At 45.6% G+C, this 21,388-nt stretch overlaps 1 protein-coding gene across 2 annotated transcripts; it reads left to right on the forward strand.

Annotated features, from left to right (window-relative positions):
• The first annotated feature begins 530 nt into the window (after positions 1-530).
• On the forward strand, positions 531-20,340 carry lin7a (lin-7 homolog A (C. elegans)). 2 transcript variants are annotated; one of them, XM_054800834.1, is made up of 6 exons: positions 531-635; positions 7,698-7,816; positions 8,300-8,371; positions 17,324-17,566; positions 17,637-17,848; positions 19,220-20,340. In XM_054800834.1, exons 1-6 carry the CDS (start codon positions 596-598, stop codon positions 19,242-19,244), a joined length of 711 nt encoding a protein of 236 aa, XP_054656809.1. In that variant the 5' UTR covers positions 531-595; the 3' UTR covers positions 19,245-20,340. The 2 variants fall into 2 exon arrangements, with proteins under 2 accessions (XP_054656809.1, XP_054656810.1); XM_054800835.1 differs by having other exon boundaries at positions 17,357-17,566.
• The last annotated feature ends 1,048 nt before the right edge of the window (positions 20,341-21,388 follow it).

A 21,388-nucleotide genomic window follows, 5' to 3' on the forward strand; every position in this document is an offset into this window, starting at 1 on the left:
CATTTAGAGTCTCCACATTCCATGTTTTTTGGAATGTGAGAGGACACCGCAGTACCTGCAGAAAACCCACGCACCCCTGCAAACTCCACACAGAAATGCCCAACGGAGATTCAAACCCAGGTCTTCCCATCTCCTGACTGTGTGGCCAACATGATAACCACTGGACCGCCATGCGGCCCAGAGTAAATCATATTTAATAATAATAATAATACACATAAAATAATATTACATGTAAAATAAAAAAAACATTTTTACAAAATGTAAAAATACATAAAAAAGATTAACGTGGCTCCCCGCATCTTCTCATTTTCAGTATGCAACCCTGCGTTTGGAAACCCCTGTGTTAAGGCATCATTATTTTTATTGACAATGAAAAAAAAATGGTTAAGGGGTCATTTTGTTCACCTTTGTGAAAAATGCTTATTTTTTGCTATTATTTAAAGGAGGCAGTAGTGTAGTGTGTATTATCTCTCTCGCGCGCTCTCTCTCTCTCTCTCTCTCTCTCTCTCTCTCTCTCTCTCTGTGCGTGTGCGTGTGTGTGTGAGCGATGCTGCATCCTCCCTCCAGTGCGAGTGGTCTCCAGTAAACAGCAGTCATGGCGACGGTGCTCCAACAGCCGCTCACCCTGGATCGAGGTAAACACACGTTTCTCGACTATTTTCATCTTTTTAGAACCTCGCGCGTCGCGCGCGAGATGCAAGCCTATTGTCACGTCTTCAAACGAGGCTGCACACGGTGAGGAAGGAGAAGAAGAAGAAGAAAACGTCGTGCGCGTGTCTGTCTACTGGCAGTGGACTGTGTTGCGTTCACGTCCGGCATCATTTTTGGTATCGCGGCTCATCTTCATGCTCATTATGCAACCTCCACGGCCATGTCACCCCCCCTCACCCCCTCCAAACCGCATGCACGTCATGGGAGGCAACTTTCATATTCCACTGTGGCTAGTATTATTAGTACTACAGTACTATTAGTACTACAGTAGCGTATACTGTTGTTGCGTATATTGTCTACTGGAGCCTTGCTGAGGCGTCCTATTCATACATGACAGGGTGAAAAGATTAGTGTGATGAAAAGTATTTCGATACCACAGTAATCATCCAAAATGAGCATTGTGATGATGATGCTGATTTTCTAATCACGTAGAAGTGTGTCCACGTGGAGTGATGTTGGCGATGAGCTGAGATACTCATGGCAAGGAGATACAGTGCCTGCACCAAATACACACAGCCTCAGTCATATGAGATGGACCGTAGTTTGACGTACATTTAGGAGCACAACCTGACGCAGGGAAATTGTCATATGGCCTTCGCCTCCAGGAGAAAGGTTTTCTTATGATACACGCAGAGCTACAACATGCAGCAAATAGCATCAGGGTGGTGACTAGTTAGCAGCCCAGACATCAGAACAGGAAGAATCGGTGCAGAGACTGGTAAAAAGTGAATGGAGCGAGGTTCCAACTTGTTAGCAGCCTTTGTCTGTTTTCACACGCCGTGTGACCAGGGCCCCATGATACATCCATATCTGAAACCAGCAGGGGCGTCATTGAGTGAGAGAGAATGGAGTGAGGTTCCAACCAGTTAGCAGCCTTCACTCCCTGGAAAAAGGAGGAAAAAGCTATCTTTTACAGGCAGTGTGGCGAGGCTTTATAAAACATGGCGGAATTGATTCAGACCTGACAAGTTAGCAGCCGAAATGGGTTGTTGTTATTCTTCAGGAAGAAAACAAGAAGCTTTGGTGCAAAGTGAATGGAATGAGGTTCCCGGGCGGGCAAAGTTTGCTGCATTTTAAATTCATTTTTTGCTGTTGTTTGAGATGTTTGAGATGTTTAGCTCTGAGCCTCAGGTCACTGGAGCATTGATGTTTATTTATTTATTTTTTTAAATTTTTTATTTTTCTCCCCCCTGTCCTGTCCAGCCTTTAAAGCAGATAGAATTGTAGATCTAAATGCCCTCAAGTGCTCAACAGATTTACTCTGCCAGGGAGAAGTGTGATATACACTTCCCCTGTTATACAGAATTTATTTGACTTAGATGCTTGTTATTAAGCAAATTTGGAGCGACCGGACCGGAGCAGGATGGGACAGAGAATAAGAGAAAAGGAAACGGGGGTGCGGGGATAAGAGACAAGGACAACAGCAGCAACAACAACAATTGTGACAACAAGAACAGAACAACAGAAACATACAGAACTACATCAGCAAATAAATGTCTGTGACAACTATAAAGACGAACAAGGACATAAGGACAAAGGACAAAACAATATCAACAACCACAATGACAAAGCTGTCAATGACAATCACACATAATAGTAGTCATGAAATGATGAACTATGATAGTGATCACAATGACAATACTGCATTGAAACAGTCACACATAATAGTAGTAATGAAATGATGAACTATGATAGTGATCACAATGATAATACTGCATTGAAACAGTCACACATAATAGTAGTCATGAAATGATTATCCATGATAGTGAACAGAATGATAATTACTGTAATGCACATCATTGTAAAAAAAAAACTATAGTCATACTGCTGATATCACCGTCGCTGTAATAAAACCAACAACATAATAACACCCTGGTTAACTCAGTGAGTAATGTGGGGAAGTACGTATGTACTGTGAGTGTGCATATGTACAGGTATCTCTGTATGTGGGGAAGACTTCATATATATAAAGGTGCAAGAATGTGTGGGTGTGTAATTGTCACTGAGAATGCATGAAAGGAAAGGGGCCGCTCTCCACCTCCCAGAGAGACCCGCCCCAAATAGCCAGGCCAAGCCCCCGCCGCCAGAAGGCCACCAGGCCCACAGGGGCAGGCAGCACAAAGATCATCGCCCCAAGAGCCAGCCCAGAGAGCCCTCCCCCCCGGGAAGACCAGCAAGGGGCCACAGAGAGGTAATCCCAGCCAAGGACAGGGCGCCGGCGGGCCGGAGGACAGCCAACCCCCGAGACCAGCGAGAGATCACACCCCACAAAGTCAGACGAGTACCGGGGGCCACAAACCGGCAGGCCCAGAGACGCCCCCACAACTGGAAAGAAGCCCGCCCATGCCGGAAGCGCCAATCCACCCCCACCGCCACCCCCGCCCCCAGGGAACGGAGCCCGGCCCGCCTCGGGCCAGCCCCCGCCCGACCCCCGACACAGGACCGCCCCGCCCAGGGATGCAGGAGGCACACCCCCCACCCACCCGGCGGAGGCACGGGCGGCAGAGATGTATCACCCAGCACTCGACCCCACGGAGCAAACCCCTGTATGCTCCCCCCCAAAATAACTAAAATAAATAAAAGCACACACACATACGCACGCACATACACACTCCTACGCACCCACGCGCACGCACACACACACGTGCACACGCACGCGCGCACACACACATGCGCACACTCACAGTGGTCGACTGCCCGACACCAAGAAGTCTCACTATATCCCCCGTTGGTAACCCTAGGAGCAGCGGAGCCGGGTACCCCGGGGTCCCAGACATACAATCCAGAACCCTGGCGCGGAGAGCGCGGACCGCCGGGGAGCAGGAAGACACCAGGCCACACCCTCCCAACGGTAGGACGCCGCCAGCAAGGCAGACAGAGGAGCCGGCGAGGAGGAAAGCGGGCAAATGAGCAAGCGGGCGTGCAAACGGGCGAACAGCCAAGCGAACCACCACACAGCACCAGCCGACACCCGCGGGGCAGCAAACCCTGGAGAGGGAGCGGGAGCGCCGCACCCCAAGCTGCAGCGAGGCCAAGCACCAGAGCCGAGAAGGCGAGACCAGCAGCAGACCAGCCGACAGACCCCACCAGCCACCAGAAGCCAGACCAGCCACACGCCACCGGAGCTGACAGTGTACCACCCACGCACTGGAGCCCCACCCCCGGCAAGCCCGCAGACAGACCGGAAGAGGCGAGGACACAGACAACGGCCCAGCAGAGCACAAAGAGCAGCGGCGACAAACGCCCAAGCACCCGGCAGAGCACAACCCCCCAGCGGGCCCGGCCCCAGGGCACAGGGTGATACCCCCAGTGCCCACAAACACCGGAGCCCCCCCGGAGGTAGCGTCCACACCGCCACCCCCAAACACCACGGACCAGCCACACACCCCAAGGCAGATCCGACCGCCACCAGAACAGCGGAAACCGCGCCCACATTGCATTGCATTGATGTTTAGCTCTGAGCCTCAGGTCACTGGAGCGTTGATGTTTAGCTCTGAGCCTCAGGTCACTGGAGCGTTGATGTTTAGCTCTGAGCCTCAGGTCACTGCAGCATTGATGTTTAGCTCTGAGCCTCAGGTCACTGGAGCGTTGATGTTTAGCTCTGAGCCTCAGGTCACTGGAGCGTTGATGTTTAGCTCTGAGCCTCAGGTCACTGGAGCGTTGATGTGTAGCTCTGAGCCTCAGGTCACTGGAGCGTTGATGTTTAGCTCTGAGCCTCAGGTCACTGCAGCATTGATGTTTAGCTCTGAGCCTCAGGTCACTGGAGCGTTGATGTTTAGCTCTGAGCCTCAGGTCACTGGAGCGTTGATGTTTAGCTCTGAGCCTCAGGTCACTGCAGCATTGATGTTTAGCTCTGAGCCTCAGGTCACTGGAGCGTTGATGTTTAGCTCTGAGCCTCAGGTCACTGGAGCGTTGATGTTTAGCTCTGAGCCTCAGGTCACTGGAGCGTTGATGTGTAGCTCTGAGCCTCAGGTCACTGGAGCGTTGATGTTTAGCTCTGAGCCTCAGGTCACTGCAGCATTGATGTTTAGCTCTGAGCCTCAGGTCACTGGAGCGTTGATGTTTAGCTCTGAGCCTCAGCCTCAGCCTCATTGTTTCAACTATGGAAACACAGGAAATGGAAGTTTGTCAAGTCATGCTTTCCAGGGAATGTTTCCACATCTTGGCTGTTCCTGATTGAGGAAATGATTGTTATAAAGCAGCACTAGAACATCCCCCACCAGACCGCCCCCCCGACATGTCTTTCCGTGGTCATTTCCTCCTGAAGTGAGTGCTGTGCCCTGCAGCCACGCCGTGCTCTTATTTATTTGTTTGAGGTGCAGCCAATGCTTTGTCCCACAGCTCCTTAGATGACCCACTTGAAGATAGCAGCGGTGAGCGGACTGCATCCTACTTCACTCCGGGATGTTGACACAATCCATCGGTGGAAGCCGTCGCTCTGTCACAGTTGTTTCCACGCCGCCTTGCCTCTCGCTGTTCCTCGTTTTTTTGTTATCTTTATGGGCCCGCCTGGCAACAGACGTCTTCATTACCTCAGCACGAGAGCTCCGTGTCAAACGCTACAACAAGCAACGCTTATTACCCGCTGCTGTGCTTTGGAGTGCAATTACGCTTCGTGTAAAAACGCTTTTTATGTGTCTGTGTGCTCCTTTACTGATGCTTTTAATCTCAGATCCTTTTCTATCACTACAATATCAGACATCTGCAATGCTAATTTGAAATGATCGTAAGGAAGATCCATCCATCCATCATTCATCCATCCATTATCCATCCATCCATCCACCCATGCATCCACCCATCCATCATCCACCCATCATCCATCCATCCATACATCATCCATCCATCATCCATCCATCCATACATCATCCATCCATCCATACATCATCCATCCATCCATCCATCCATCCATCCATCCACCCATGCATCCATCCATCATCCATCCATCATCCATCCATCCATACATCATCCATCCATCCATCCATCATCCATCCATCCATCATCCATGCATCATCCATCCATCATCCATCCATCCATCCATCCATCCATCCATCCATCATCCATGCATCATCCATCCATCCATCCATCATCCATGCATCCATCCATCAATCATGCATCCATCCATCCATCCATCCATCATCCATCCATCTGAACTGTCTGAACAGCTACAACCTTTACATAATCCTCAACAAGTCAACAGGCAGACTTCCTTGCAAGCTTAATAGTTTCCTCTTCCCTACATCCCTCGCCTGGTTTGCTTCTTGGGGGGCTGAGATGGAAATGGAGCATTGCCAATGGACCAATCAATAGGATCCATGCTGAAACCGTTACAGGCTATGGATTTTCTTAAAAATTGGCCTTCACGTCGAATGGGGTTGAACATCAACGGCAGTGGTCTTAATGTGGGTCACACTAATGTTGGATGCTGCATGAAGCACACACACACAGCTTTACAATTGCCGCAAAACAACACAAACGTGGAAAAGCAGCCCCCTCTGTTGGAAACACGCGTACAAATGAAACAACAGCTGTTCAAGAAGCGAGCCTTGTGGTACACCACAGGCACATTTGTGTTAATAGCATCAGAATTAATTTTCTCTCATGTATAATAGCAGACACCACCAATGACAGCGTGTTTATTCATAATGAAACATTCAATGCTAAAGGAAACAACTAGCATGCTACACTAAACATCGCTAAAGTCAACACTTGCAAAGCTAGCCGACTGACTCTTAGAAATAGAAATCGATAATAGGCTTGTTTACTATTTTTACAGCGGCCTATTTAGGCAGAAAAACTAGTCAGGCCTGAATTAATTACAGTAGATCCCCGCTTTTGTTACCTTCCGGGACCACCAGCAAATGGCAAACAATTGTGACTAATTGATATGCACATCATTTTCCTATGTACTGTATTTCAACTTGCAAAGAGTACATTTGGAATACAGGAAGTGAACAAATGTGTTGCATTTGATTTTAAAACAGATGGACTCCTTTTTGACATGTTGAACTATGTGATGTATTCCAACGTAACTTATATGCATGTTCAAAGTAAATAAAACCATTACCATTAAAAATACCTATTTTTGCCCTTCTGCTAGCTTGACTTTGCCATTCCCCTCCAGGTTTGGATCAGCATTTGCAATAAAAGTGAGTGTCGTACTTATTAGGTTAGATTCAGCTCCACAACCCTCCACTTCTCTCTTGAATTGCCATTGTTCACTCACGACACAATCCAGGTTGAAGCCCTAAATATGCCTCACACACTTATTAAACACATTTTAAGCGCCAAATGTATAGCTTCTCAGCACTAACCAATGAGCATGAAAGAATCCGAGTCACAGCGCACCACTACGCGGCGTCCAAGGGCCGCCAAACAAAGCTTGACGACAAAGCTATATCAGTGAAGCGTAAGTGTATAAGAAATGTATTATAAAACTGTGGGCTTTGACAATTACAATCATTTTTTTTAATGTATTTTTGTCATTTAAAAATAGTAAATAAAAATGTTAAAAAAATACCCTGCAACCCTATGAGGACAAGTGGCATAGAAAATGAATGAGTGAATGCATGAATTTACATTTTTTGTTTTTTTTGGTATTATTATTATTTTTTTATTTTTCAAACTTGCGGGGCCATGCTGAATTGCGAACGTGCAGGGAGCCATTGTTATGCTACACAATATCAGATCATTTTCTTAAGGTTTAAGTCGTCGATCAATCATGCCTACAGTGTAGCTTCACTCTTTCTTTGTGCTTCAGTGTGAAAAGCTGAGATTCTTGTCCACACGCTGTTGGCAAACACAGGAAATGAGCCCAGCAGCTTGTTTTGTGAGCTAATTAGCACTAAGGAATGAAATGGGGTACGTTTATCCACGGAGCTGCCGATGTGTTCCATCACCTTTCCTCTAGTTAATTGCAAAGTGTGTTTTTTTTTTTAAGTCCATAGCGTGAGCTCCTGGTGTGACAGCTGTTCTGCTCTCCCCGCCAGATGTTGCCCGAGCCATCGAGCTGCTGGAGAAGCTGCAGGAGTCGGGCGACGTTCCGGGCCACAAGCTGCAGTCCCTGAAGAAAGTGCTGCAGAGCGAGTTCTGCACGGCCATCAGAGAGGTGAGGGGCACTTTATCTAGCAATGAGAAACTTTGATGACTTGTCTCCTGGCGCTGGCGCTGGAGACATGTCTGGACACATCGGAAGCGAGTGGAAGAGGACTAAATGAGCCGTGAATGATGGAGGGTTTCAAGAGAGACGGAACATTGCTGATGATTTTCAGTCAACATAATTGACTTTTGCAATGAAAAGCTGCCAGGATGGAGGATTAGTTGTCCACATTGCATTAGAGCAACACATCATGCACAATTTCACCTCCATCCCTCATCATTCACCTGTAGCTTCCAACAATTAGCGCTACATTAGTGAGAGTCAGGTCACCATCACTGTGCTACATTTTCACAATGATATGCACTCATTCTTCAGCACACCGTAGTGGCAAATCCAGGGAAATGTGCTTTTTTTGGCATGTTGTGCCTTTAAAAAGATGTTCATTGTCTGGAAATGTTGGCAGTTAGAAGAGTGTGTGCTCACTCCTCTCAGGTATACCAGTACATGCATGAAACCATCACCGTCAACGGCTGCCCAGAGTACCAGGCCCGAGCCACCGCCAAGGTAACAACATTTCCCTGCAGAATGAATGGATTCAATGTATGCTTATGTGGGGACTTTGGAAAGGCTGCCTTTACCAAAATAATATATTCAGAACATTCATTCAAATAAAATGACTATTTTAAAAATTAAAAAATGGCATTTAAAAACAACTATATATACTGTGGGGCAAACAAGTATTTATTCAGCCACCAACTGTACATGTTCTCCCACGTGAAAGATCAGGAAGGTCTCCAATTTTCATCATAGGTGTACCTCGACTATGAGAGACAAAATGAGACAAAAAAATCCAGAAAATCACATGATTTTTAAAGAATTTATTTGCAAATTATGGTGGAAAATAAGTCTTTGGTCAATAAGAAAAGTTCATCTCAATTCTTCTTCTTCTTCTCCTTTGGGCTTTTCCCTTCAGGGGTCGCCACAGCGAATCAATTGCCTCCATCTAAGCCTGTCTTCTGCATCCTCTTCTCTCACGCCAACTACCTTCATGTCCTCTTTCACTACATCCATAAACCTCCTCTTTGGTCTTCCTCTAGGCCTCCTGCCTGGCAGTTCCAAACTCAGCATCCTTCTACCTATATACTCCCTATCTCTCCTCTGGACATGTCCAAACCATCTCAGTCTGGCCTCTCTGACTTTATCTCCAAAACCTCTAACATGTGCTGTCCCTCTGATGTACTCATTCCTGATCCTATCCTTCCTGGTCACTCCCAGAGAGAACCTCAGCATCTTCATCTCTGCTACCTCCAGCTCTGTCTCCTGTCTTTTCCTCATGGACACTGTCTCTAGACCAAACAACACCACAGTTTTGTACACCTTTCCTTTCATTGTAGCTGAAACTCTTCTATCACACATCACACCTGACACTTTTCTCCACCCGTACCATCCTGCCTGTACACGCTTCTTCACCTCTTTTCCACACTCTCCATTGCTCTGGACTGTTGACCCTAAGTACTTCAAATCCTCCACCTTCTTGATCTCTTCTCCCTGTAAGCTCAGTGTTCCACTTGGGTCCCTCTCATTCACACACATGTACTCTGTCTTACTGCGCTAACCTTCATTCCTCTCCTTTCCAGGGCAAACCTCCACCTCTCTAGCTTCTCCTCCACCTGTTCCCTGCTCTCACTGCAGATCACAATGTCATCTGCTAACATCATAGTCCATGGAGATTCCTGTCTAACCTCATCTGTCAGTCTGTCCATCACCATAGCCAACAAGAAGGGGCTCAGAGCTGATCCCTGATGCAGTCCCACCTCCACCTTGAACTCCTCTGTCACACCTACAGCACACCTCACCACCGTCTTACAGTCCTCATACATGTCCTGCACCGCTCTAACATACTTCTCTGCCACTCCAGACTTCCTCATACAATAGCACAGTTCCTCTCTGGGCACCCTGTCATAAGCTTTCTCCACATCTACAAAAACACAATGCAGCTCCGTCTGGCCTTCTCTGTACTTCTCTCCTGTCATAGTTCCATTCAACGTCCCTACTCTCAGTCCTATCCTCTTGGCGTTCCTCTTCTCTGTCTTCCTACGGACACACTTTCCTCCTCTCCTTCTTCGACCAACAGTAGTCCAATTTCCACCGGCACCCTGTAGGTCAGCAGCACCGATTGTTGTTAACCCGGGCCTCGACCGATCCGTTATGGAAGTCATAGGTTTGATTCGCATGTTTGATTTGGCAAAAGTTTTACGTCGGATGCCCTTCCTGACACAACCCTTTGTATTTATCCGGGCTTGGGACCGCCACAATAAGACACTGGCTTGTGTCCTCTTGCGCCTACATTACATCTCAATACTTTGTTATAGAGCCTTTTTTGGCAATGGCAGAGGTCAAACGTTTTCAGTAAGTCTTCACAAGGTTTTCCACACTCTGTTGCTGGTATTTGGGTGTGTTTGGGATCAAAAATCAATCACAAATGTATTTAAATATTTTTTTCATTTACATTCAACATGTTAATTAGTGCTTTTAATTAGCGGTTCATGTGTGGATGTTAGAGGTGTATTGAAAAGTCTGCCTTCAGGAAAATGAGAGATAATATATAATATCTACATAATAATATATATATATTAATGATAATATATATATATATATATAGAGAGAGAGAGAGAGAGAGAGAGAGAGAGAATATTCATATTCACAAAAAGAAAAGAATCTAGTACATCCAAAACATACGTACAATAAATGTATTATGTTTGACAAAATAATTTTGATAATTTTATAAAAATGTATTTTTGACAAAAAATGTCTGTGTAGGCTCTCAGTCGTACAGGAGTTGTCCATCGAGGAAAAGGCTTCTTGAGACGTCATCTGTACTTCTGTGAAGAAGGTGTCGGACGTTTCGCTCCTCATCCGAAGAGCTTCGTCAGCGAACTAATAAGTGCTGGTAGCTTAGGCCTTAAATACAGTAAGAGTGGGCGGAATTGGTGTGCCAACACCCTCCTCCTATTGGTTCCTTACACTAAGCCTGGGCGGAGTTGTGGTATAATCCTCTCCTGCCATTAGCACCTCTGATAAAAGGGAAGTGTAGCTCCCTGTAGTTGGGTATGAACGACTCTGATACTGGCTCGTTAGCATCTATTGTTCTGGCTCGGCCCTGCCTTCACCTCATTTGCAAGACTAAGAGCTGTGGGTTTTGGTCTCAGTAACCTGCTGAACACAGGGTCCAAATTAAACCTCAAACCACCATTCCGATTCAATGATGGGTTCTGTTGTTTGACAAAAATAGCTTCCTTTACTCCTCTTTCAAACCATCTGTTTTCTTTGGCCAAAATCTTTACCTCGCTGTCCTGAAAAGAGTGATTGGTAGCTTTAAGGTGTAGATGTACTGCTGATTGAGGACCACTAGAATTGTCCCTGCGATGTTGATAAAGCCTTTTTTGGAGCATTTGCTTAGTTTCCCCAATGTAGTGCTCTTTGCATTCCTCATCTTTACAGTGGATGGAATAGACCACATTGCTCTGTTTTAGGTTTGGAGCCTTGTCTTTAGGATGCACTAGTTTTTGTCTCAGGGTATTTACTGGTTTGAAATAGGTAGGAATTTTGTGTTGCCATAAGATCCTCTGGAGTTTTTCGGAGACCCCCGCTACATAAGGGACTACAACTCCTCTCCTTTTTGCTTCTGTGGGCTTTTGGGTTTCTTTCCCTACTCTCTTCTTTTGACATTTGTTAAAAGCCCACCGTGGGTACCCACAGGTTGAGAGCGCTCTCTGGACATGTTGTCTCCTTTTTCCTTCCCTCAGCACTAGTAGGTATTTGTTCCGCTCTATGTTGGAGGGTCCTAATAACCCCTAGTTTATGTTGTAGTGGATGGTTTGATTCAAAAAGCAGGTATTGGTCATTGTGTGTGGCCTTTCTAAAGACCTCTGGAAGTAGCTGTCTGTCCTCTCCTATAATTACCTTGCAGTCTAAGAAGGCTAGTTGGTTCTCTTTAGCGTCCTCGTGAGTAAATTTGATATTGGTGTCCACCGCATTGATGTGATCTGTGAAAGATTGAATTCCTTGTTTTTTGATTATGACCAAGGTGTCATCCACGTATCTAAACCAGTGCCTTGGTCTTGTCCCTGAGAAGGATGTGAGAGCCTGTTTCTCCATCTCTTCCATGTACAGATTCGCCACTATGGGTGAGACTGGTGAGCCCATAGCACAACCATGAATTTGTCTGTAAAATTTCCCTCTAAACTGAAAATATGTAGTGTTAAAGCAAATTTCCAATAATTGGCAGATGTGGTCAGCACTAAGTTTTGTTCTCCGATGCAGAGTTGAGTCCTCGAGCAGTCTCTTCCTCACCACCGAGACTGCTGCTGAGGTGGGGACAGATGTGAAAAGTGAAGTCACATCATAAGACACCAAAGTTTCCTCTGGCTCCAATCTGAGGTCTTTGATACTCTCCACAAACCCTTTTGTGTTCTCTATATGATGATCAGTGTTGATAAGACTGTTTTTAAATATATAGCTACATTGTACGTGGTAGAGTCAATGCTACAGACAATGGGTCTAAGGGGAAACCCTTCCTTGTGAATTTTTGGAAGGCCATTCCATCCACTGTAAAGATGAGGAATGCAAAGAGCACTACATTGGGGAAACTAAGCAAATGCTCCAAAAAAGGCTTTATCAACATCGCAGGGACAATTCTAGTGGTCCTCAATCAGCAGTACATCTACACCTTAAAGCTACCAATCACTCTTTTGAGGACAGCGAGGTAAAGATTTTGGCCAAAGAAAACAGATGGTTTGAAAGAGGAGTAAAGGAAGCTATTTTTGTCAAACAACAGAACCCATCATTGAATCGGAATGGTGGTTTGAGGTTTAATTTGGACCCTGTGTTCAGCAGGTTACTGAGACCCAAACCTACAGCTCTTAGTCTTGCAAATGAGGTGGAGCCAGGGCCGAGCCAGAACAATAGATGCTAACGAGCCAGTATCAGAGTCGTTCATACCCAACTACAGGGAGCTACACTTCCCTTTGATCGGAGGTGTTAATAGCAGGAGAGGATTAGACCTCAACTCCGCCCAGTCTTAGTGTAAGGAACCAATAGGAGGAGGGTGTTGGCACACCAATTCCGCCCACTCTTACTGTATTTAAGGCCTAGGCTAGCAGCACTTGTTAGTTCGCTGACGAAGCTCTTCAGATGAGGAGCGAAACGTCCGACACCTTCTTCACAGAAGTACAGATGACGTCTCAAGAAGCCTTTCCCTCGATAAATATGTCAAATATTAACATGTTTATTAGTGCTTGTAATATTTGGAGAAGCAGTTTTTATATGATAATAATTATTGTTATAATAATAACAATAATACATATATGATTTATAATTTTAATGCAATAATACAAAAATATTTCAATAAAAATCATATGTATATATATATATAACAATTTTTAATATATTTGTTATTCATATTTAACAAAAATGTCAAATATGTTTACTAGTGTTACTTTTATACCTAGTAATAATACCTTTATTACTGTATATGACAGTAACTACATATAATGAATTAAAATAATAAGGAATTAAATAAATGTTTGTTGCATGTCTTCTATTGTGTATTTCTTGCGAAATTGTGCCTAATGAAGTGTCCTCCATAAGGCCGCTGATGATGAAAGAGTTGGTAAAGCGTGCTGGCGTAGAAAAGACAGCATCCTGGCAACACTGCCAAGTGTTTTATGTAGAAAGCCTCCAGTGGTGTGTGTGTGTGTGTGTGTGTGTGTGTGCGTGTGTGTGTGTGTGTGTGTGCGTGTGTGTGCGTGTGTGTGTGTGTGTGTGTGTGTGAGGTCGCCTGCCAGATTGTTTCATGTCGCCCGAGAACCTTGATAGTTTGTTGAAGGTCGCCTTTTAAGAAGAGAAGGGGGCAATAATGTGATTAAAGTGGGGGCAGAAGAAGAGAGGACACTGCAGAAGACCAAGTCTTCAGTTCAGTGAGCTCCAAAGATAGGAAATGTTGCTAGCTTAAATGTAAATAAACACACTTGGAACCGCGAACATCAAATACCGCTGATGTCAATTTAGAATTGATCCGGAATTTTTTGGAAAGCTACGCCCTATAAAGTCTACGAAAGCTACACCGCCCCATCACAATAAAGTTATTCACTAGCATGTGTGCTATGGTGCTAACATCGCAGTCACATTTTAACCGCAATAAAATGCAAGGTTAGCCTATTTGCTGAAGAAAAACAACACGATCAAACTTACGTCTCCCACGTCTGTAGAGGGCTGACGTATAGATGGCAGAGCTGCAGGTGTCATTTTAAGATGTGTAGCGAAGCCTGATTTAGGTCTCTGTACGCATTGTTGTTACATAAACCCCTGTAATCACCGCTAACATCAAATACCGCTGATGTGGTACAATTCAGCCAAAATGCTCCGCCTCTCCGCCTTGGACATTCAACACACTCACGCAATACATTACAACAGAGAGACACTTTTGAACATCGGCAGGGTCCACCATGAACTTTCATTTAGCCTCTCAGACTTTGCCTTTCTTCTGCGCCGGGAGAACGCAGCAGCCTGTGGGCCTGGTGAACTGAATACCCGGCAAGCAAAGCATCCGAGGCGTAAACGAGGCAAGCGGGCCGGCCTGCATGCTAGGCGAAAAGCGAGAGCGACGAGGCCACCGCTACCAAGCCTGCTGCTAGCCAACGTCCGCTCTCTTGCAAACAAGATGGACGAACTAAGAGCAAGGATTACAGCTCAACGTGAGATCAGGGAATGCTGGCAGAAACCTGGCTGACGGAGGATATACCGGACTCGGCGATCCAGTTGGAAACATTTGCTGCTTACCGGGGAGATCGGACTTTAGCGTCTGGTAAACACAGAGGTGGCGGCGTCTGTGTTTACGTAAACAAACGGTGGTGCACAGACGTACAGACGATGGAAAAGCACTGCTCGCAGGACATTGAGCTGCTGATGGTGAAATGCAGACCTTTTTATTTGCCTCGTGAGTTTAGCGCTGTGTATTTAACTGCTGTTTACACCCCACCACGAGCTAACACCGCTAACGCACTAGGCCTCGTGCATGACATCATTGATAAACACGAGACCAAACACCCAGACGCTGTATTCATTATATCTGGCGATTTCAACCACTGTAACCTCAGGACTGTCCTCCCCAAATATTACCAGCATGTGAGCTTTACCACAAGGGAAAATAACATCCTGGACCAAGTCTACAGCAACATGAAAGGTGCTTTGAAGGCTGTTCCAAGACCCCACTTTGGAAAGGCCGACCACATCTCCATATTCCTTTATCCAACATACAGACAACTTCTTAAACAAGCTCCCCCTGTAAGTACAGCAGTTAAAGTGTGGAATGAAGAAACTGATCAAGTACTTCAGGACTGCTTTGGCTGCACAAACTGGGATGTGTTTAAAACTGCAGCGGGGAGGGAAGATTGTACTGTTGATTTGGATGAATATGCTTCTGCTGTTACTGGCTACATTAGCACATGCATAGAGACTGTTACCACCACCGAAAATACCCTAACCAAAAACAGTGCATGAACTGTGATGTAAGGGCTAAGCTACGTGCTCGTTCGACTGCATTTGTCATGGGCACCGCTGATGACTACAAAAAGGCCAGATATGACCTGAGGAGGTCCATACGAGAGGCCAAAAGACAGTACAGACAGAAGCTGGAGGGCTACTATTCCACCTCAGACCCTCGGCGCATGTGGGCGGGGCTCCAGCACATCACAGATTATCGACAGCGGAGTAGCGTAGCCACGTCCAGCCAAACCACACTTCCATTATGAGCTGAATGAGTTCTATGCCCGCTTTGACACCCAAACTCCTGATGAGCAGAGAGGGTGGCTGGACTTGGGGAGCACACAAGACTCACCTCTCATGGTGACATCAGCTGATGTGCGCAGGGTTCTGAACAAAACAAACCCACGAAAAGCAGCAGGCCCAGACAACATCTCAGGACGTGCACTTCGGGTTTGCTCATCAGAGCTAGCTGATGTGCTTGCTGACATATTTAACCTGTCGCTTGCACAAGCATCTGTACCGACCTGCTTTAAGTCCACCACCATAGTGCCCGTACCCAAGAAGAGCAACGTGACCTGCTTGAATGACTATCGCCCTATAGCACTCACTCCTATTGTAATGAAGTGCTTTGAAAGAATAGTCATGACCCACATCAAAAAGAGCATCCCGGCAACTGACCACGGATGATGCAGTCAACACTGCCATCCACACAGCCCTTTCTCACCTACAGGGCCAGGACACATATGTCAGAATGCTATTTACAGACTATAGCTCTGCTTTTAATACAGTCAGCCCCCACAAACTCACAAATAAGCTCCTCACACTTGGCCTGTCACCCTCCCTCTGTAACTGGGTGTTTAACTTTCTAACAGGCAGGCCCCAGTCAGTCAGAGTCCACAATCGCACATCCAGCTCAAGAATTGTGAGCACTGGGACCCCACAGGGGTGTGTGCTGAGTCCGCTCCTCTACACGCTCTTCACCTACGATTGCGTGGCCTCCCAGAACAACACCAGCATCATTAAATTTGCGGATGACACTACAGTCATCGGACTGATCACTGGTGGTGTTGAAACATCATACAGAAGAGAGGTGGCGGACCTCATAGCTTGGTGTCGTGATAACAATCTCCTTCTCAATACAGATAAGACTAAAGAGATGATCATCGACCCAAGAACGAGGGAAAAGGAGCCGCATAGACCCCTGTTTATTGATGAGACTGAGGTGGAGAGGGTGAAAACCTTCAAGTTCCTTGGCACACACATCAGCGAGGACCTCACCTGGTCTCACAACACCCAACAAATTATGAAGAAGTCCCAAAGGAGACTGTACTTCCTGAGAAGACTGAGGAAATTTGGCATGTCCACCACAATCCTGAGTTGCTTCTACAGATGCACTATGGAAAGTGTCCTTACCGCCTCCATCACTGTTTGGTACGGTAACTGTACAACACGTGATAGGAAGGCACTCCAGCGGGTGATCAAGACCTCACAGAACATTGTTGGGGCAGCCCTCCCCTCACTGCAAGACATTTATAAAACTAGAGTCCTACGAAGAACACACAACCTCATCAAGGACAGCACACATCCACAACACTCATTATTCACACTCCAGGCAGACGCTACAGGAGTTTGAAGTCCAGGACCACAAGGCTGGCAAACAGCTTTTACCCACAGGCCATCAGGCTTCTCAACAAAGCACTCACACACGCCGCACGCAACACACGCACACACTCATAGCACTTTATTTATTTATTTATTTATTTATTTGTATTAATGTCTCTTCTGTTGTTGTTGCTTAATTTATTGGTATTTATGTTTATGTGTTTATGTTTCTTATGTTCTTATTCTTTCTTGTGTTTTCTTTCTTTTCTTGGGAGAATGAACAGAATAAGATTTTCATTGGATGGTATAACTGCTGTTTTATCATGCACATGACAATAAAACTCTCTTGATTCTCTTGATTCTCTAAAGCTGACGAGCTTCCTTGTGTGCTGGTCCATGCAGGCCACGGTGGCCGCCTTCGCTGCCAGCGAGGGGCACTCTCACCCGCGGGTGGTAGAGCTTCCCAAGACGGAGGAAGGCCTGGGCTTCAACGTGATGGGCGGCAAGGAGCAGAACTCTCCCATCTACATCTCCCGCATCATCCCCGGCGGAGTGGCGGAACGTCACGGCGGCCTCAAGCGGGGCGACCAACTTCTGTCTGTCAACGGGGTGGTACGTCCAGTTAAGACCAAAGTTCTGAAGGTGCACGTAAGGTTTAGAAGCACGTTCCATTATTGTTCAGAGCGTGGAGGGCGAGCACCACGAGAAGGCAGTGGAGCTCCTGAAGGCGGCCAAGGACAGCGTCAAGCTGGTGGTCCGCTACACGCCCAAGGTGCTGGAGGAGATGGAGGCCCGCTTTGAGAAGCTGCGCACGGCCCGCCGGCGCCAGCAGCAGCAGCTGCTCATGCAGCAGCAGCAGCAGCAGAACCTGTCCAGCCAGCAGAACCACATGTCGTAGGTGAGGCGCTTCATTGCTTTCAGGATAGCCGGGCTGGGGTTGGGTTTTCAAAGTGACTTTTCTGTGTTAATTGGTTAAAAGGGGTTTGTAGAGTATTTTTAATGGTGTCCGGAGGTGGGGCTTAAGGTGTCTTGTGGCTGGGGATTGGTTCCATTCCAGCAAACCGCCGGCTAGGATTTTCATGATGAAACGAGGGTTCTCTCTTCACCACGACGGTCCGGTACAGAAATCACATTACTGCCAATCTGCCTGTCAATCACACGCTCCAACCTTCCCTCACTCCTAAACAAAACCGTGAGATACTTGGATCTGCTCCACTTGGGGTCAGACCTCACTCCCAACCCAACTGGTGCAATCCACCCTTTTCTGGCTGAGAAACCATGGCCTCAGCTTCAGAGGTGCTGAGTCTCATCCCAGAAGCTTAACGCTCAGCTGTGAAGGTCCCAGCCCAATGAGGCCATCAGGACCACAGTGTCTGCCGATAGCAGAAACACTCCTCCAAAGTGAACCCTGTCAATGCCCTGGCTGCGCCGTGTCGTGACGGTAGGCCTAGTAGACATAGTGTAAGTAGACTTAGACAGGTTCTGACTGTTGAGGGATAAAATTCATCCTTTTCAAGTTCAACAAAAGCCCAAAGCCTTGCCTCTACTCTCTACTCCAGATGGTTCAAAGACAGCTTTACTTTTACTTTGAGTATGACTTTCTTCATGGAAGATCTGGGTCCAATCTCCATTTGGGCATCTCTGTATGGAGTTTGCATTTTCTCCAAGTGCGTGCGTACGTGCGTGCGTGCGTGCGTGCGTGCGTACGTGCGTGCGTGCGTGCGTGGGCTTTCCTTCCTTCCTTCCACATTCCAAAAACATGCATGTTAGGTTCATTGGTGACTCTAAATTGTCCATAGGTATGAATGTGAATGTTGTCCTTATGTGCCCTGCCATAGTCCATGGTGTGCCCCGCCTCTCGCATGAAGTTAGTTGGGGTAGGCTCCAGCGTACCCCCGAGACCAGATTGATTTTCCGTTGTCCTGGGGAGCAATGTCATTACTTCTCATTTGTGTAACAGGATGGTAAATTTTGGCATTTGCTGACTAGTCTGCTCGGTAACAGGCGGTGTATTTACTCGAGGTAACACCTCCCTCACTTTATTATGGTTCAGCACTCATCCCAGCCAGCTTTTGGAGCCAGGGTTGAACCACTTTAGCACCCCTATTGGAACCATGATCATGGAAAACCAAACCTAGTCTGAACCAGCTCCCAAGCAGTCACAGTAGAAATGGGGTTTTGGAGGTGGCTGACCAAAGTCACCATCCTGTCAGGAAGTAGCTACTCTCAGCCCGTTCTCCTCTTCTTCTTGTTGACATCCGCCAGGTTGTTCCAGAAGAAGAAGAAGTGAAGCGGGATGTGACGTTTGGATCTCTTGGTGCTGAAGATTCCAAAGCTGCGTCAACGAGTTGAAGGACTTTTCCCTTCCGGCATTCCCGAGCAAAAAAAAAAAACGCAAGTGTTTGTCCTGATGAATTTGGTGCTTTTGGACGGTCCTTTTTACCTTTTCTACATCCTTCTCTGCTGATCTCGTGTTTGTTCAGCATGTTTTTGTTGCCCATCATGGTTTTTTGGAGCAAAGAGATGTTTTTATTGTAGCAAAGAATGCAGTTTGTTAGCAATAAACACATGCAAGCTTCATTTGACCACCAAGAAAATGAATGACATGGATAATGAATAATTAGTCATCTCGAAAATGTGTTAATAATTGCTTCAAAATAGGAATATATCCCTTTTCTTCCTCACACATTTCAGTTTTAATTTCAATTTCTGTGTTTTAACCTCTTCTGGTTGTTGTGCAATACTGTTAGACGACACACGCAGAATGTCAACCCAAATCATATTTTATTTATGAGATTAGAGCTTTATCAGAATTTTATTGCTCCTTTTGTGTTGACAGATGATGATGACATTGTGCTAAAGCGTGTCTAACGTGTGGGTGTTTGTGTTTTGACAATCATGGTGAAAATGTGGAATTGTTTTTCCAGATTATTTTTTTCCTGCCTTGTGAGGATACGTCATTTTTAGAGATTATTTTCTGATGTGTTTGACGGTGTTTTTGTGCCCTGTTGTCATTTTCTCTCCTGATCTTTTGTTTCTTCAGACACTTTTTGTCCTCTATCCATCCCAAAGTGACCAAAAAGCATAAGCAGCATCACATCTTTTATTTCCTTCCTTGGACTGCGTTCATTTTACGAGTGCGACACTGTGCCACAGTGTGCCACACTGCCAGATTTGTACCCGTCGTGGTAAAGCCAGATGATTTTGTCCCTCAACGCATTATTTTCTATCTTCCAGTCACAGGTACAGTTTCTTATTTGACTTTTTTGGCGATGGCGGTCCTGTGCTTCATGGATTTAAAAGAACCACACATTGTTAATATGCAATTGTTATACATAATATATTTGTATAAATAAATCTATGTGCTTGTGTACAGTGAACACTGACGCTGAGGTTTTTATTATGGTAATGCATGCACACTCCCAGCCGCCAGGGGGCAGCAGAGGACTACAACGCGTCTTTAAAACCAACACACTTGGGTTGGGAGACATACTACCTTCTTTAATGACGGCTCAGCAGGTAATTGGCTCATATTTTGTATACATTAACACGCAGCAATAAACAATTAAGTGTTTGTTTTAGATATTTTAAATGATGAGACAACTTTGATGAACTCAGTAAAGTTTATCCAATGAACCGTCATACAATACAGACGAGCTAACATCCGGGTACTTGTCGTATGAATTAGGGTGTCAAGTGCAGTCAACAGAGACGCAGAAAACAACTTTGTGTTTTGAATGTAAGATAAGAGTCTTAAAATTAAGACGATGCTTAGATAGATAAGTAGACAGATAACTCACATGGGCTATTAAATCTACCATTTTCGTGACGTAAGTAGTGGGATTTTATGGAAAGTGACGGTTTGAAACAACTCCCTCTAGTGGCGTTAGCCCACTACTACAGCATAAAACAATTCTACCGTAATTAAAAACATTTAATACATTTACGTCTACCTTTTAAATCATGACTTTTGAAATCAAAACAAACAAATATTAGGATGTTTCAAATTTCAAACACATATTTCCATATTTTCTGTTGGTAATGCAGGGCTCTGGTATGCGAGTGAATCATAAACGGACTTGTCTTCATGGAAAAAAGCATCAGTGACACACACCGCTACGGAGGTCAGTGTAACACAAGCCCATGCTGGAATGGATTCTATTCCCCACCAGAAGTAGTGCAAACAAACTTAATGCTTCTTGGTCTTACAGCAAATACAAAGCTATTTATTTTTCACTTAAAATGTTCCACTTTTTAAAATTCATAAATCCACAGTTATTCAATTCAACAGTGTTATGAAATGATCAAATGCAAAACAAACAAACAAACATATAGGAAACTACATTTTCACTTTTAATGCCAAGCAAAATCCTATAAAATATATTTTGGATAATAGTCTAAAAAAATAGAATGGAAAAAACAATTACAATTCAA

The sequence above is a fragment of the Dunckerocampus dactyliophorus genome, chromosome 15 (assembly GCF_027744805.1).
Source record: "Dunckerocampus dactyliophorus isolate RoL2022-P2 chromosome 15, RoL_Ddac_1.1, whole genome shotgun sequence".
NCBI lineage: Eukaryota > Metazoa > Chordata > Actinopteri > Syngnathiformes > Syngnathidae > Dunckerocampus > Dunckerocampus dactyliophorus.